The 16,937-nt window shown below is 39.7% G+C and overlaps 1 protein-coding gene across 1 annotated transcript in view; it reads left to right on the top strand.

Annotated features, from left to right (window-relative positions):
- The window catches only part of DDHD1 (DDHD domain containing 1), a 109,711-nt gene that overhangs the window by 18,787 nt on the left and 73,987 nt on the right, over nt 1-16,937 (top strand). Inside the window, exons 2-3 of the mRNA XM_065403611.1 lie at nt 8,773-8,946; nt 16,590-16,691. Coding sequence (XP_065259683.1) covers nt 8,773-8,946; nt 16,590-16,691 — 276 coding nt within the window. The remainder of the gene's footprint in view (nt 1-8,772; nt 8,947-16,589; nt 16,692-16,937) is intronic.

Genomic DNA, 16,937 nt, shown 5'->3' with positions numbered 1-16,937 from the left:
CTTTGAAGTTGTCACTTGGGCTCTGGAGCCCGCTCCTCTCCCTAGGCTTCAGAGCTTGAACTCCAGCCCAAGCTGCAACATCTACTCAGCTATTTTTAGCATGATAGCTAGTGTGAGCCCCGCAAGCCTGCGTCTGTGGGCCCCAGGCTGGGAGGCTTGCTGCTGCAGGCTGTGTAGACCTACCCTAAATGTACCTCTCAAATGTCTTTCATTTCGAAACCATTCGTTGTGGTCCCAGGGATCTCTGACTCTTGTCAAATTATTTACAACCATAATAATAATGAAACTAAGTTTCTAGAAGGTTATTTACGCTCAAGGAAGGAATCTCACAGATTTTAAGTTTCTTGCATGAATAATTTTTGGGGAATCTTATTTTTGATTCTTTGTCACACATTTTGTTCTGCATTTGGACCTAGGTAGGTTGAGAGGTTTGAAAGTAAGCCATCAATTTTTGCAAAAGTTAGGCTTTTATTTAAGTAAAATTTAAATTTCTAGCTCTTATTAGTGAAGATGTTCTTACAATTATAAACTGAGTGTAAACCAATATAGATGTCTTCACTTCAGACTGAGCAGAACTAGAGGCCCTGGAACTGCCTTAGCTTTACCAAACAGCAACATTGACAGACTAGTCAGTTTTGCAGCAGTGAAATGAAAACTGTTTATTGTATCTAACTCTCATATCCTACTATTATTCTTTGTGTATGTGTGTGTTTACCATATTGAATAGTAGCTGTGATGGGTTGGATCACAGAAACCCCTTTGGGACTGCCATCTAATGTGCCTAGACTACCTCAGCTTGTTTTCCCTGCCAGCTTGGGACTTCAGTTCCTTTGCCTGGTTTGAGCCAGACATGCTTGCCTGCTGCAAACACAGATCCAAGTCTGAACCACGTCCCCCACAAGCTGCAGGCTTAACTGAAAACAGCTTAAGTGCTCCTGTCTCCAGCTCTCAAATACTCAACTCCCAATGGGGTCTAAACCCCAAATAAATCCGTTTTACCCTGTATAAAGCTTATACAGGGTAAACTCATAAATTGTTTGCCCTCTATAACACTGATAGAGAGAGATGCACAGCTGTTTGCCCCCCAGGTATTAATACATACTCTGGGTTAATTAATAAGTAAAAAGTGATTTTATTAAATGCAAAAAGTAGGATTTAAGTGGTTTCAAGTAAAAACAGACAGAACAAAGTGAATTACCAAGCAAAATAAAATAAAACACCCAAGTCTAAGCCTAATACAGTAAGAAAACTGAATACAGATAAAATCTCTCCCTCAGAGATGTTTCAATAAGTTTCTTTTACAGACTGGATGCCTTCCTAGTCTGGGCACAGTCCTTTCCCCGGTACAGTCCTTGTTCCAGCTCAGGTGGTAGCTAGGGGATTTTTCATGACTGCAGCCCCCTTTGTTCTTTTCCACCCCCTTATATATCTTTTGCACAAGGCGGGAATCCTTTGTCCCTCTGGGTTCCCATCCCTCCTTCTAAATGGAAAAGCACCAGGTTAAAGATGGATTCCAGTTCAGGTGACATGATCACATGTCACTGTAAGACTTCATTCCCCGTTTGCCAGCACATACGTATACAGGAAGACTTACAAGTAAACAGAGCCATCTGCAGTCAATTGTCCTGGTTAATGGGAGTCATCAAGATTCCAAACCACCATTAATGGCCCACTCTTTGCATAATTACAGTAGGACCTCAGAGTTATATTTCATCTGGTTTCAGATACAAGAGTGATACATTTATACAAATAGGATGACCACACTCAGTAGATTCTAAGCTTTGTAATGATACCTTACAAGAGACCTTTTGCATAAAGCATATTCCAGTTACATTAAATTCACACTTATTAGCATATTTTCATAAAATCATATCGAGTGCAATGTCACAGTAGCTTTTATTGATATGCTTTAGACAGTTTTCCTCATTGCTTTTTGTTCAAGCTTAATTTTTTAATAATTTGTCTCTGTACATTTTAGTGTAGCAATTTACAGTTCTGATTCAAGTGGAATGAGTGAGGAATCATTTAAACCTCGCTTTCTGTGTCAATGTGTATCTGTCAAGATTTTAAAATTGTATAGTATTTTAATCACACTGCAGATCACAAGGTTCCGGTAGCAGTGTGAAGGAGAGAAGTGAAGAGGAATTGCAGTTTGGGCAGAACTTGTCGTCCAGTTTTAACTGGATGCAGTATTCAATTCCTGTCCTAAATTGTAGTGTAGAGTTGCTATACGATGAAATGGCTGTTGCAGTCTCCTGAGCTTCCAGTGGCTCTAATATGTAATATTACTTACACACACAATGTGAGTAAGTCCTTTTGAAAGGAAAAGGTGTTTTTAAATACATACAAATTCTATTTTAAAAACTACCTTTTCCTTTCCTTTCAAAAGGACTTATGAGCCATTCAGATTGGTATCCACAGGCCTTTATCCCTTCATTCATAATAACTATTGATTGTTCATCATTCTACCACTAATTTGATGTTTCATGGCTTTATTTTGCTTTTTATTGTTTTAAATTCCATGGTGGCAGGTTTATTCAGTCCTAATTGCTAGGAATGCCTGCCTAAATAGTCAGCCACATCTCTTTGGTTTGGGTTTATGGCTGTATGATTTAAAAATTGATTTTCGCGTAATGATTTTAAAACAATTATATATCAAAACGGAGGTCTTACTGTTACATTACAATGAACATACTCCCTGCAGTGAGAGCGTTCTTACAACTCCTTCCAGAAAAAAATGTTTGTCTATGAAAGAATGAAATTGAGTAATTTTTTTGTGCAGTTTAATTTCTTGTGCTTAAACTTTTTTATAAGACTAGTAAAATTTATGTGAATAATTAGAACAGAATACTTTCTGGTTTGTCACCTTTTTCTTCCACTTGTCATCTCTGGCATTGAAATTTGTTTTTAAAGATCTTGTATATACACACCATGCAAATGAATAACCAGCCAAACATATTGATATCTTCACACCTAAGTCATTGCAAACTATAGACTATATGTGTAAAAGTTGGGGAAGTCAAGAAGTCAAGGGAAATACCTCCGTGTGAATCAAAATTTTGGGGACAAAAAGTAAAGCAAAGCAACAAAATTAGTAAAACTTCACCAATGGCAAGCAAAGGAGTAAAACATTAAATGTGAAAGAAAAAGCATTGATTCAATGTTAAGACTGAGACATTAACACATCGAAGTCGGGAAGTTCCAGAAATGAAGATTTGACACACAATTTTATAGTGTAAGTTAGATACTAAATACCGTTAAGGGTTTAATTTCCCAAGGAAATCAAGGCTAAAATGTACGTACAGTACATGCAACATATCCAGATAACATAGTAGAAATTGTAGGTTGGAATTTTCAAGTGTCTAAGTCACTGAGGAGCACAATTGGGCTTTGCTTCTAAATTACTTAAGTGCTTATAAAAATCATGTCCTTAATTTTTAGAATTTTCTAGCTTTTCAGTGCTTGATTTCTCAACCTTAAATTCGAAAACTGGCATTAAAACAATTAATTCCACCCGTCCCCCCATCCTTTTTTAAAAAGGTCTGAGGGAAGAGAAGGAACAAATATCACAGCACACCTTTAATTTAGGGAGTCGGGGGAGGAGCATCAAATACATTATATAGAGTGCACTGCTTAGGCTGCTGAAAGAACCTTTTTTTCTTGAAGCAGTAATGTTCCATAGTGAGGACTAGGAAGTATACTTTGTTTGAAGGGTGGGTTTTAGGTGTCTGCTGGTTTTGAGTTATGCTTTGGCAAAAATTTCAGTTGAAACATCAGGGGAAAGTGTGTCTTCAAAATGGCTGTATTAATTTTGCTTAAACATTCACAAAAAGTAAAAAACTTAAGATGAAGAATTCACTTGAAACAATTATGAGGCTGAAATGGAAGTTTTGGGATTTCACCATACATTGGTGAAAACTGTAATAACTTTTTTATTTAATTTTTTTTGTGCCTATCCTAATTTTTAAGTGCAATTTACAAACCAATTTCTAGACATTTCATAGATTTTTTTTTTTTTTTTTTTTGAGGCAAGACAGGTACATTTTGATCATCTAATCTGATCTACTTCATAACACAAACCACAATTAAAGGAGAATTAGATGTACCCCAGCTACCAAAGCATCCCTGGAATTTGAATCCAGGAACTCTGGCATTCAGAGCCAGGGGCATAGCTCTAAGACATGGAGTCACAGCCCCCTGCCCCCCGGACCATTAGAGCTTACCAAAAAAAAAAAGTCCTGTAATATTTTCCCAACCTTACCTCCTTTGGTCCTCTAATTGACCCAGTGTAATTGCTTAATCCTGATATATAGTTGCTCCACTTGCTACTGAAATGCAGTCTTTGTGAGCAGAACATGACAACTGATTAGCAGTATCCAGGATTTATTACACTCTAGTTTAAAGGCAGGAAATGAAGACTATGGTGTATAACTGAAAGTGCAGGGAAATTTTAGGTCGGTAGAACATCATAATCCATACTAGAATTTGCCCAGGACTAAAGTCCCTGTCTAAACATTTCTAATACACCCATTACTGTAGTATCAGTGAAGAAAATTAAACACAAATGCTAATGAAAAACTATTCATATCAGCTTTACCAAACATTCCTACTTTTGTGAGAAGTCCCATGGAATATTCAGTGATCAAAAATGGTCACAAGGTTGGTTGTTTCTCATCTGAAAGTTAGTGTTCCCTAATACAGTGGTAGGATAATGTCATTACAGACACGGAAGGAAAACTGCCACTTACTGACTGTTTTCCTGTACCATCTCGATTTTCCTTCCAGGTCTCTCACTGAAGTACTGACCAATCCTATCTTATTTTACCTTGTGAAATCTGACAAGATTACAGCTCAGGGTAGTATGGGTATAGCTGTATTGCACAGCAGTTTAGAGGAAGAAAGGAAGAATACTGCTTCCATTTGAAACTTCATTGGGACTTTAGGGAGGCAGAATGTAATTACTCTAATCCTGGTCAACAATCCTACCCTACCAAAAAAACATCTTTGGAATGTTACACTCTCACATGAACTCATGCCCGTTCCATACATGGAACCTGAAATATGGTTGGTTTCCTTAAAAATTAAGCCACCTTAACAACTTTTTAAAATCGAATTTTGGCTTTTCAAAACTAGTCTCACCTTCTTGACTAAGATTGTCTGTGAGGAGGAGACTGTCCCTGTCAATAGCCTGGGTACTGCTGTTGAATGTTACAGCCTGCAGCAGCAAAGCACCACCAAGAGAAATTCTGTCAGGAAGGGTTTGAAAATGTTAAAATTAAACTTTTTATTTTAAAATTTAGGTTTTGAAGATTTGTGGGCAGGAAAATTACAGTTGAAAAGTTTTGGGGTCCTTAAAAATTGAAAGCAGTGTTTTAGTCATTTAATCTGTAATGTAAAATTTGGAATCACTTGTTCTGATGACAGCTTTAAAGTACATACAGTTTTAAGAAGCTATGGAAGGAGTGTAATCTGATCAGATACTTAGTGAAGAACTGAAGAATTTCTTGTAAAGATTTATGCGTGGAATAGTTGCATCTTGGCTTCCATCAACAATGTATTCCATCATGAACACCCACACATCATGTGAATTCAGTTTTACCACACACATTCCTTTGTTGCAAAGAGCAGCCTTACTGTGTGTACAAATTAATTCCATCATGAAACATATATGTGACAGGTGTAAAATATAGGGGAATACAGCACAGCTTAAAATGAATAACTGGTTCATGAGGCCCCACTTGCTGAAATTCACTTTTTGCTCCCCACCCTAGTCTTGTATTATGTAGGTGGTGGTTGGTGACTCCATAGTTAAAGTTTGCATTTAAACAGGACCAAAAATGCCTTTTATTTCACACTTTTAATGACTGAATTTAGAGTCCAGACATGGCACAATAACTTTTCATAGGACAACTGAATTTTGCATGTCAAATGAAATATTTACTATCTTTTGCAGAGCAGATGTTTAAAAGGACACCCTTTCAGAAATTTTGCTATTTTCCTCACATTTTTTTGTATTCCTGTAGTTAACCAGATTCCTCACAAATCCCAAATCTCTCTGTCTCTCTCACTCACACACAAAATATCTTGGACATAGACAACTTTTGATCCTTACACAGAATAACTGTTCTGAGCTGTGCAACCATAAGTTTGATGAAACTTTTTTGAGTTGTCTGCTGCTTTTGATTTCTGAATGACATTGCCAGCCTTGCCTGCCTTGACTCACAAGCTATGCTCTATACATAACTGGTGACAGAGAGAGGCAGAATGGGCAGCAGAGAGAGTTGGGCTCTGGTGAGAAGGGGAGCAGTGTTTGGGAGCATCAGAAGTTGGGGAGTCTTTGGGGAGCCCTGGAAGGGGTTTAGCTGGTATGTGCTGGGACTGGGGGGAAATATCTAGCATCTAGAGGAACCTGGGGGTGAGAGAGGCCTGCACTGTTTGGAGCCTGAGTTTTGGAAAGGAGTTTTGTCTGTGGGGAGGAATTGGGACTTAAAGGGTTGTTGCTGCCTTACAGGGCTGCCTGCAGTTCTCCTAGCCACTAGTGGACTCTGTGATGCATTCTCTGCAGGCATCTTAGGAGGTTTCTCTTGTTGCTTCTTCAGCAGCTGGCAGCACCAAGTGAAGGAAGCTAACTGTAGCCCTAGGCTCCTCCCAGGCCATCTGCAACAAGCTCCCATCACTAATCCTCCAGCTGCTGCAGGCCTTCTACTCTACCCACCCCCCAGCTGTGCCAAGCTATCCCACACACTCCTAACACTGCAGACCACCCTAGTACCCTGACTGCCTCAACAGCCCAGGATCACCACCCATCCACCCCCAGCTATACCTAGCTGCTCCAGAACCAGTTGACGCTCTGCTCCCAAAGTGGCTGTAGCTGCATTTCTTCCGCTTTCCTTTCCCCTCCCGTTACGTCCCAGCTCCCTGCTACAGGGAGACAGGAAGGTGGTTGCCATTCAGGATGCTCTGGAAGCAGCTTCTCCCTCTGGTGAACCTCCTGTGAAAACGTTTTTCAAATACCTGTTTGCACTACATTGGAAAAGCTATGCGCTATATAGCGATTGTATTCGAATGCTTGAGAGATCTAGCCCTCTTGGTTCTCCCATGAACTTGTAAGGATTATACCTCAATGCAGTGTGTGTATTGTTAGATGGAAAGCTCAGAAAAACTAAGCGGTATCTTGTAAATAAAAAGGAGAAAATACTGGTAAAAACAAAGAATAAAATATAGAACATCTGCCTTATTCTCATGTGGGCAAGTTCTGAAGAGAACCTTACTACAGTTGGTTAGAACTCCTAATGACAAAGGGGAAAACTTAGTGGTGATAACCCTTACAGTCCTTGTCTGTGCCTCCATTTGTTTCTTTTCATTTCCCCCCAACTGTTGACAAACTGTCCAGAGGAGAGCTGCTTTCTCCATTCTCCCCAAAAAATCTCTCTTTTTAGGGGGGCCTGGCTCTTTTCAATAATGAAGCCATGTTCTTTGTTAGTCTCTTTCGGAAGAACTCCTTGTCATTGTCTAGAGTTCTTAGCTCCCAGACATACAGAACATGTCTAAATTTGTTTAGCTGTATATACACCTGCTATGCATGCCCCAGTTGTTTTCTTTGGAGCCTACCTTTGTAAGAAATCAGTGGCTCACCTGGTTCCTCTGAGGGACTTCTGGTGAGGCGTGGTCTGCTCGAACCCCAAGACTATAGGACAACTGACTTCCACCAAGGACTTCTGGCTCAGCAGTACATTAGATGGAAGGCACCAAAGGAAGAGGCACAGAGCCAGGAATACAGGCTTTTGTGGAACTACATCAGTTGAGCCATGAGGAAAGAGAATATGCTCTTTTCAGCTTTTGTTCCTGCTTTTCCCTTCCCAGCAAGCGTGTGTGTGTGCGTTCTGAACAGAGGGAGAGTGGGGTGTTGGAGCTTGATGTTGGTGGGTGTGAGGTAGGAGGAGGAAGAGTTCTGAGCCTGGACATGGAGGAGGTGTAGGTGTCCGAAAGAGAGAGAGGGTAGGAGTGATGAAAGGGTAAGAGAGATTTGAGGTGAATGATTTGGGACTAGGAGCGAACAGCACAATGGTCACAAAGGAATAAAAACTGTTCTCCCACTGTGCCCTTTATGTAAAAGTGTCCCAGCTCTTCATTTTGAGAGGGGGAGAGGATGCACTTTTTGCTTCCCACTTCTCCCCCAACTCCTTTGTCCTCCACTGAAACGCTTCATGGTGACACCCCTGACTACAGTGTGCCAGTTTTTCACTTTGAATATAATATTAGCTTGCAAATGGGAAGGGGTTGCAGATTGCTACCTGCAGATCCTCCACTTACATTGGGCAACAGCCACTAATGACTATAAGGATACACTTGGGTGCAAACTTTCAGCACAGGCCTCTGATGTTTTGTGTGCAAATTGGGAAGATGAATGCCCAGCTATTCATTTTGTAAATACAAATAGTTTCATGCAGATTTAGAGTTTGGAGTGAGACTAAAAATTTGGCCCTTAGTGAGAATGCAGTTTTATGTTTTAATAGAATCTCTGGCTTCCATATTGAAGAAATCCCTAAAAATCACCTTCTTGCCAGCATGTAAATTGGACCATTTTAAAAATATTGAATTGGTCCGCAAAGGAAAAGTTACTCTTTAGTAATAAGTCAACAGCAATTACCACATTAAGGGTTCCAACCATGAAGTTAGATTGTCATCAAAACATAACAAAATTTGAATTCTTTTACTTTAGTGCCAATTTCTGGTATGTTGAATGCTAAATCCCTCCTGTTTGCTTTTTAGAAACGGATAAAATCCCTGTAATGCGTGGGCAGTGGTTTATTGATGGTACATGGCAGCCATTAGAAGAAGAAGAAAGTAATCTAATAGAACAAGAACATCTCAGTTGTTTCAAAGGCCAACAAATGCAAGAGAACTTTGATATGGAAGTATCAAAACCTGTAGATGGGAAAGAGGGTAAGATATTGCCTGGACTGTTGTTCATACCATTATTCTTTATTTGTATTACTGTGGTTGTGAAACAGATTTCTATTAATATGAATGTTTAGTGTATTCTGTAATCTTGCATGGCGACTAGCAATTATTTGCTCTGGTTGCTTTTCCCATTTTTCAATGTAGCTTGATGGTTCTAGGATTTATTACTGAATCACAAAAATGGTACCATTCACAGCATTCTATGTAAAACTAAACTCATGGGTGAATTTCTTGTCATATCCCCATTTTGCCTCATTTCATGTTGTGGCTTTTTATTGTATCTGAAAGTCTCACTTGAAACTAAACTTTTCTGTCCATGGGCCAAGAAAAGTGCTGATGACCTCAGTCTAAACTGGCTCTAAAAGTCCAGCCAATTACCTTAATTCTACCCTGAAGGGAGCATCATTTTCACAGATCAGATACTTCATTTTTCATTCTGGCTCAATACAGGACTTTATCAGCGTAGTTTGCAATTTTATTAAATTCTGTGTGTTGCTTTTGTGATGGAAATCCCTGTATTTTAATGACCAGGCTGAAAACACTGAGCTGATATTTCTCAAGGTTGTGAGTCAAAGTGATTTCACATTTTTAAGATCACCCTGCTGAAATTACTGTTGTTGAACTAATTACCACAGGCAGTAGAATCAATTGCTCTGGGTAAGTACAGCACAACAAAAATTCAGTATTCTTAACTTTCTAGTTTTTGTCCTTGCTTGCCACTATTTGTCAAGTTCCCATTAAACCAAGGACTGCAATTACAGGGGCTTCAAAATATAAATTAATTAAATAGCGCTTTAGATTTTATTTTTTTTATTAAGACAACTTTACTGTTAAACTTTTTTTTTAAATATACATTTAAAAATACTTTGGACAGAAATTACAGAAAGTGGCCTGTGCTTGGAAGTGTTCCCCTGAGTAGTTAATTGGGAAAGTGGTGTATTATGTGTATAAATTCATTAAATGTTTTGTATACGTCTGCTACAATTGATATAATAGTGTGCTACAATAAGCAGTCTTTTATCTTCTCAAGGCTCATATGTAGCTCTCATTAATACTAACTGATGGTAGACTAGACCTCTAATTATCACTCATAGCTGTACTGTTTATTGAGAGCACTGTAGAAATTTGCTGATGCTAACAAATCAGCAACAGAAGTCCTAAATTCTCAGCAAAGATTTATTAGCAGAATAGTGAGACTTAATTACTTTAGCAAAATATACTATGGAATATTAATCTATATTTAAAAACTAACCTATAGTATAAAAAAAGCACATTGTTTGTATACCAGACATCAGTAATCCAGATTATACTATTGGAGCTGGCCCCAGCCATATGCAGAATTTCAGGGCAGAAATCCCCCTCCCTCCCTGTAGACAGGAAGTAGTTTAGTTCCTTTTAACTGCTTTCATTTTAGGGGCAACTTTTTCTCCCTAATTTGTCTTGAAAACCCTGGGATGGCCTGTGGTATCCTTTACTCTAGTGATTGAGGCACATCCTCTCTACCATTTCATCTTCTCTTCTGTTGCCATTGCCCAGCTGATCCTCTGCAGAAAATAAACCAATAGCTTATCAGATGTTTCTCACTCCATTTTTCTGCAATCCCACAGTGCAGCACGTGGAGTAGAATCACAGAGCTTAAGTATATGCCAAGTGATGCTGCTCTCTCTTTAGACATGAATAATCCCAGTAGATGTGAACCCCCAAAAAAGTGCCAAGGAGAGCAAATGTATTCGTATTTGCTGTTTTGCAGAAAGTCATCGCAGTGCGTTCCATATGCACCAGTTGTGAAGGGCATAATACCTAGAGCCATAGCCCAAGTGTTACTCTCATATCAGTGTCTTTCTTAGTTCTGTGTTTTCCCTTCAGGGGAATGTCCCACTCTGTAGGAGGAGAAAGCCTGAGTCAAGTTATCCCTTTCCTTAGTTCTGATCCTGGATTCCAATCCCTCATCAAGGAAAATAACCATGAATTATGCAGGACCTTTAAGACATATCAATGGTAGGTCTTGGGCAAGTAAGAATTGCTTTGCTAGATCAGGGTATAGTCCATTAGTCAGGTGTCCTGTCTCTTGCAGTGGCGAGTACTGGATGCTTTAGAGGGAGGTGCAGGAAACCCCCTAATGGAATAACCTGCCCATGGTGAGATTTCCTTCTTTCTTAAGCCTCATAAAATTAGAATCACAGAAATGTAAGACTGGAAGGGACCTCAATAGGTCATCTAGTCCAGCCCCCTGTATTGAGGCAGGACAAAGTATTATGTAGACCATCCCTGATAGGTGTTTGTCTTATCTGCTCTTAAAAACCTCCAATGACAGATATTCCACCATCTTGCTAGGTATTTGTTCCAGTGCTTAAATACCCTTGCAGTTAGGAAGCGTTTCCTAATGTCTAACCTAAATCTTGCTTGCTGCAATTTAAGCTTGTTAGTTCTTATCCTGTTCTTAGTGGATAAGGAGAACAATTTATCACCCTCCTCTTGATAACAATCTTTTATATACTTTTAAGACGGTTATCATGTACCCCTTCGATCTTCTCTTCTTCAGATTAAACAAGCCCGTTTTTTTCAACCTTTCTTCGTAGGTCAGAAAATCACTCTGAAAATCACTCTGAGGCAGTTTAGCATAGGTCTTATTCATTTAAATGAATTTTGAAATTTACTTTTTTTGAAATTGAGTGAGTTTCATGTTGGAAACCTTCACTTACTATGTATTTGTTTTTGTTATGCGCTTGCATGTTTAAAATGCGGCTGTACTCCAATAACTGACTCTGTAAAAATTGCATTGTGGGCTACCTTGTTTGTTTGCCTCAGTAAATCCAGATCAGATTGATCAGATCAGAAACATTTTTTTAGGGCTGTCGATTAATAGCAGTTAACTCGGGATTAACTCAAAAAAATTAATCACGATTAGAAAAATTTACTCTTATTAATCGAAGTTTTAATCACACTGTTAAGCAATAGAATACCAAGTGAAATTTATTACATATTTTTGGATGTTTTTCTACATTTTCAAATATGTTGATTTCAATTATAACACAATACAAAGTGTACAATGCTCACTTTATATTATTATTTTTATTACTAATATTTGCACTTTAAAAATGATAAAAGAAATAGTATTTTTCAATTCACCTCATACAAGTACAGTAACTCCTCGCTTAACATTGTAGTTGTGCCTGAAAAATGCGACTTTAAGCAAAACGATGTTAAGAGAATCCAATTTCCCCATAAGAATCAATGTAAATGGGGCGGGGCGGTTAGCTTCCAGGGAAATTTTTTTCACCAGACAAAAGACTATCTCTCTCACTCACACACACACACACACACACACACACACACACACACACACACACACACTTTTAAACAATTTAATGCCGTACACAGCAATGATGATTGTGAAGCATGGTTGAGGTGGTGAAGTCAGAGGGAGGAAGAGAGTGGGATATTTCCCAGGGAATGCCTTACTGCTAAATGATGAACTAGCACTCAGCTGAGCCCTCAAGCGTTAACATGTTGTTAATGTAGCCTCACACTCTACAAGGCAGCACAAATGGAGGGAGGGAATACAGCATGGCTGACAGACACACACACACACCCTATGTGTGTGTGAGAGAGTGCATTGCTCCTTTACGTACGCTGACCCCACTCTAAGTACATTGCCTTTTTAAGTAGATCAGCAAGTTGAGACAGCAGCTGCCAGCAAGCTCCCTCCATCCTGAGCCCTGTTGTGTGTCGTTCGTCCCCCCTCCCCCCGCTCTATGGAGATGGGGTAAGCAGGTGGGAGGGGGACACCCTGACATTAGTCCTCCTCTTTCCCCACCCCAACCCCGCACAGCAAGCAGGAGGCTCCCAAGAGCAGTTCCAAGGCAGAGGGCAGGAGGAGCACATGGCAGTGGGGGGAGGGACAGCTGAACTGCCAGCAATTGATAGCCTGCTGGCCGGCTGCCACACGGGTTGCTGATAGGGGGGCTACCAGTCCACCCTGGTTCCAAGCCCCCACCAGCTAGCTCCAACGGGCTGCTCTTTCTGCAAGCAGTGGACAAAGCAGGCAGCTGTCAAATAACGTTATAAGGGAGCATTGGGCAACTTTAAATGAGCATGTTCCCTAATTGGTCAGCAACGTAACAACAAAACAGCATTAACCAGGACGACTTTAAGTGAGGAGTTACTGTACTATAGTGCAATCTCTTTATCGTGAAAGTGCAACTTACAAATGTAAATTTTTCTGATACATAATTGCACTCAAAAGCAAAACAATGTAAAACTTTAGAGCCTACAAGTCCACTCAGTCCTACTTCTTCAGCCAATTGCGAAGACAAACATGTTTGTTTACATTTACGGGACATAATGCTGCCTGCTTATTATTTATGTCACCTGAAAGTGAGAACAGGCGTTCACATGGCACTTTTGTAGCCGGCATTGCAAGTATTTACGTGCCAGATATGCTAAACATTTGTATGCCCCTTCATGCTTTGGTCACCATTCCAGAGGATATGCTTCCATTCTGATGACACTCGTTAAAAAAATAATGCATTAATTAAATTTGTGACTGAATTCTTTGGGGGAGAATCATATGTCCCCTGCTCTGTTTTACCTGCATTCTGCCATATATTTCATGTTATAGCAGGCTCGGATGATGACCCAGCACATGTTGTTTCTTTAAGAACACTTTCATTGCAGATTTGACAAAACGCAAAGAAAGTGCCAATGTGAGATTTCTAAAGATAGCTACAGCATCGACCCAAGGTTTAAGAATCTGAAGTGCCTTCCAAAATCTGAGAGGGACTTGGTGTGGAGCATGCTTTCAGAAGTCTTAAAAGAGCAACAGTCCAATGCGGAAACTACAGAACCCGAACCACCAAAAAAAAAAATCAACCTTCTCCTGGTGGCATCTGACTCAGATGCTGAAAATGAGCATGCATCGGACTGCACTGCTTTGGATCGTTATCGAGCAGAACCCTTAATCAGCATGGACATGTCCTCTGGAATGGTGGTTGAAGCATGAAGGAACATGTGACTCTTTAGGGCATTTGGCACGTAAATATCTTATGATGCTGGCTACAACAGTGCCATGAGAACACCTTTTTCTCACTTTCAGGTGACACTGTAAACAAGAAGCAGGCAGCATTATCTCCTGCAGATGTAAACAAACTTGGCTGAACAAGAAGTAGGATTGAGTGGAGTTGCAGGCTCTAAAGTTTTACATTGTTTTATTTTTGAATGCAGGTTTTTTGTTTTTTGTTTTACATAATTCTACATTTGTAAATTCAACTTTCATGATAAAGAGATTGCACTACAGTACTTGCAATGGGGGAATTGAAAAATACTATTTCTTTTGTTTTTTATAGTGCAAATATTTGTAATAAAAATAATATGAAATGAGTACTGTACATACACTTTGTACTCTGTGTTGTAATTGAAATCAATATCTTTGAAAATGTAGAAAACATCCAAAAATATCTAAATAAATGGTATTCTATTATTAACAGCGCGATTAATCACGATTAACTTCTTTAATTGCGCGATTAATCAAAATTCATTTTTAATTGCTTGACATCCCTAATTTTTTTATTTTTTTTTTAAAAGGAGGATTTTTTGATTAATTGCCAACCTGACCCATTCAACCTGGGAAAGTAAAACCAGGCATTTCCTGACTAGTGTATAATCATCAGGCAGTGACAGACTGCAGACCAAATTTTCTCTTCAGTTACACAAGTGCAGCCCTTTTGAGCTTGATTCTCGGCTCTCATACATCAGCTTTACACTTCTGTAACTCTCTTCCCATGGTGGATCTCCTCCCAGTTTATACTGATCTACATGAAAGGAGGAATGAGGCCCATTGTTTTTAGTGGGGTTGTGGAAGTTTTACCTGTCCCTTCAATTGGAACGTAGTGATTTTGTTGATTCAGGAACCAGAATAGAGAATCCATTTCATTCTCTCAGAATTTAATCACATATTCTTAGCCATATTGGCTTTCTGGAGCTAAAAGGTTTCTTTAATAAAAGGGAAAGCTTCCTTAAGGCTTGTCCCCACTAACTGGGGTGTAAATTCTAGTGCACACCAGCATCTAGCACATTAGCTGGCCCATGTGGACCCTGCTGGCACTCACTAAAAGTTCTTTAGTGCAAGTTAATGTAGTCCTGTTTCAAGCAGTACTAAGTTAACCTGTGGTAGGGAACTTTTAGGCTACGTCTACACTACCCACCTGAATCGGCGGGTAGAAATCGATCTCTCGGGGATCGAATTATTGCGTCTTGTCGGGACGCGACATTCGATCCCCGAATCGACGCTTGTAAACCACCAGGGGAGGTAGGAGTATGCGCCGTCGACGGGGGAGCCGCGGAGGTCGATTTGCCGCCGTCCTCACAGCGGGGTAAGTCGGCTCCAATGCGTCGAATTCAGCTACGCTATTCGCGTAGCTGAATTAGCGTATCTTAAATCGACCCCCCCTCTCCCCGTAGTGAGGACGTAGCCTTAGTGTGTGCTAGCAGGGTCCACACCTACTAATTAGTGCACAACACGCTACTGTGCATTAGAATTTACACCCCAGCTAGCGTGAACTGAGATACCATGTAGGCTGGCCCTTAGTCACTAAAGAAAGAAGATATGACTGAATGAATACGTACAGAACAGTTGTACTGAGTAAGAAGGTGCCATTTTTACACAGTCAATTTTGGGGGAGAGCCTCACTTTCAGACTAGCTGCTGGAAGCCCCAAATAAATACAATAGCAGTTAGTCAAAACTGACCTTTAAGGTACCTATTGTTTTCCTGTTTCACAGGTGTGTGAGAGCAGTTTCTTCCAGATCACCTAACTTTCCGCCTGGTGGGATACCGTAACTTTCATTCCTCTCAGGGTGTCCCTTCCATAACTGAACAGCACTGGTGCCTCCCTATGAGGGTAAGGTAAGGCCATCAAATGTTGCAAAGTAGTCCCAGGGTTTTCTTTTCAATAGTCTTGTTTTATATCCTAGAAGGAATGAAACAAGACTATTGAAAACCTTACAAAAATGACGGACTTGCCTTACCGTCATGAGAAAACTCCAGTGTTGTTCAGGAATGGAAGGGATATCTCAAGCAGTGAGTATGCTGGGCTGTCTGACTGTGAGAGGCAGCTGTTTACAGACCTGTTACGAAACAGGAAAACAGTAGGATATTTTAGCCTAACTAACTTCCGATGACCATATCCTCATACTACTGAGGGAGGCATCCAGCAGCTGTCCTTAAAGCTACTAACTTTTTTATTGTTTACAGATTACTTTTAAGATTCCTGCATACTACCCATTGCACGAATATACTACATTTTGTTTTTGTACGTGCTAATGCAAAGGCACTGAGTGAGTTGATAATCACATTGTGGCATGGTTTGTCTTTTACTGATGGTGTTAGATGTGCCATACCCAGGATGATATAAATGTTTGGTTTATGAGAACTGAAGAAATAACATTTGGCTAAGATGAATTGACATTTTTGCTACAAAATCCATTTAAAAAAAAGAAATTATGTGCTTGCAGTATTTTTGATTTTCCAAATCTGACAATTCATTTCAGTGATAATGATACTAATGAAAAGAGAAATGATGCCCCTTTTTAAAATTTTACTTTGAAGCTCAGTGTTTTTACTTTTAGTTGTCTACCACCTCCCTCCCTTCTCCCTCCCTTCTCTGTTCAAATGGAGAGGATATAAGGAGAGTACAGATGCTGCATGTCTTAAACGAAAGCGTTCCCAAGGTACAGTAATTGTAGATTTCTTTCTTGTAGTTTCCTCCTGGCTTAGGAAGCTTTAAATTGTAGCTTGTGTATTTCAGTGAAATGTGTTAGATCTCTGTGCTTCCAGTTCTTGTGTCATCTTCCCTCGGAAGGGGAAGAAAAAGCATTTTGAATCTTAGAGGAAAAGTAGAAGCATTGTGACTCTTAGAGAAAAGTAGAAACTAACAATATATATGTGCTAACACTTAGTTACAGTGTTTATGACAA

This window comes from Emys orbicularis, chromosome 4, assembly GCF_028017835.1.
Source record: "Emys orbicularis isolate rEmyOrb1 chromosome 4, rEmyOrb1.hap1, whole genome shotgun sequence".
Taxonomy (NCBI): domain Eukaryota; kingdom Metazoa; phylum Chordata; order Testudines; family Emydidae; genus Emys; species Emys orbicularis.
The sequence above is the reverse complement of the archived record's forward strand: the minus strand, read 5'-3'. Positions and strand labels throughout refer to the sequence as shown.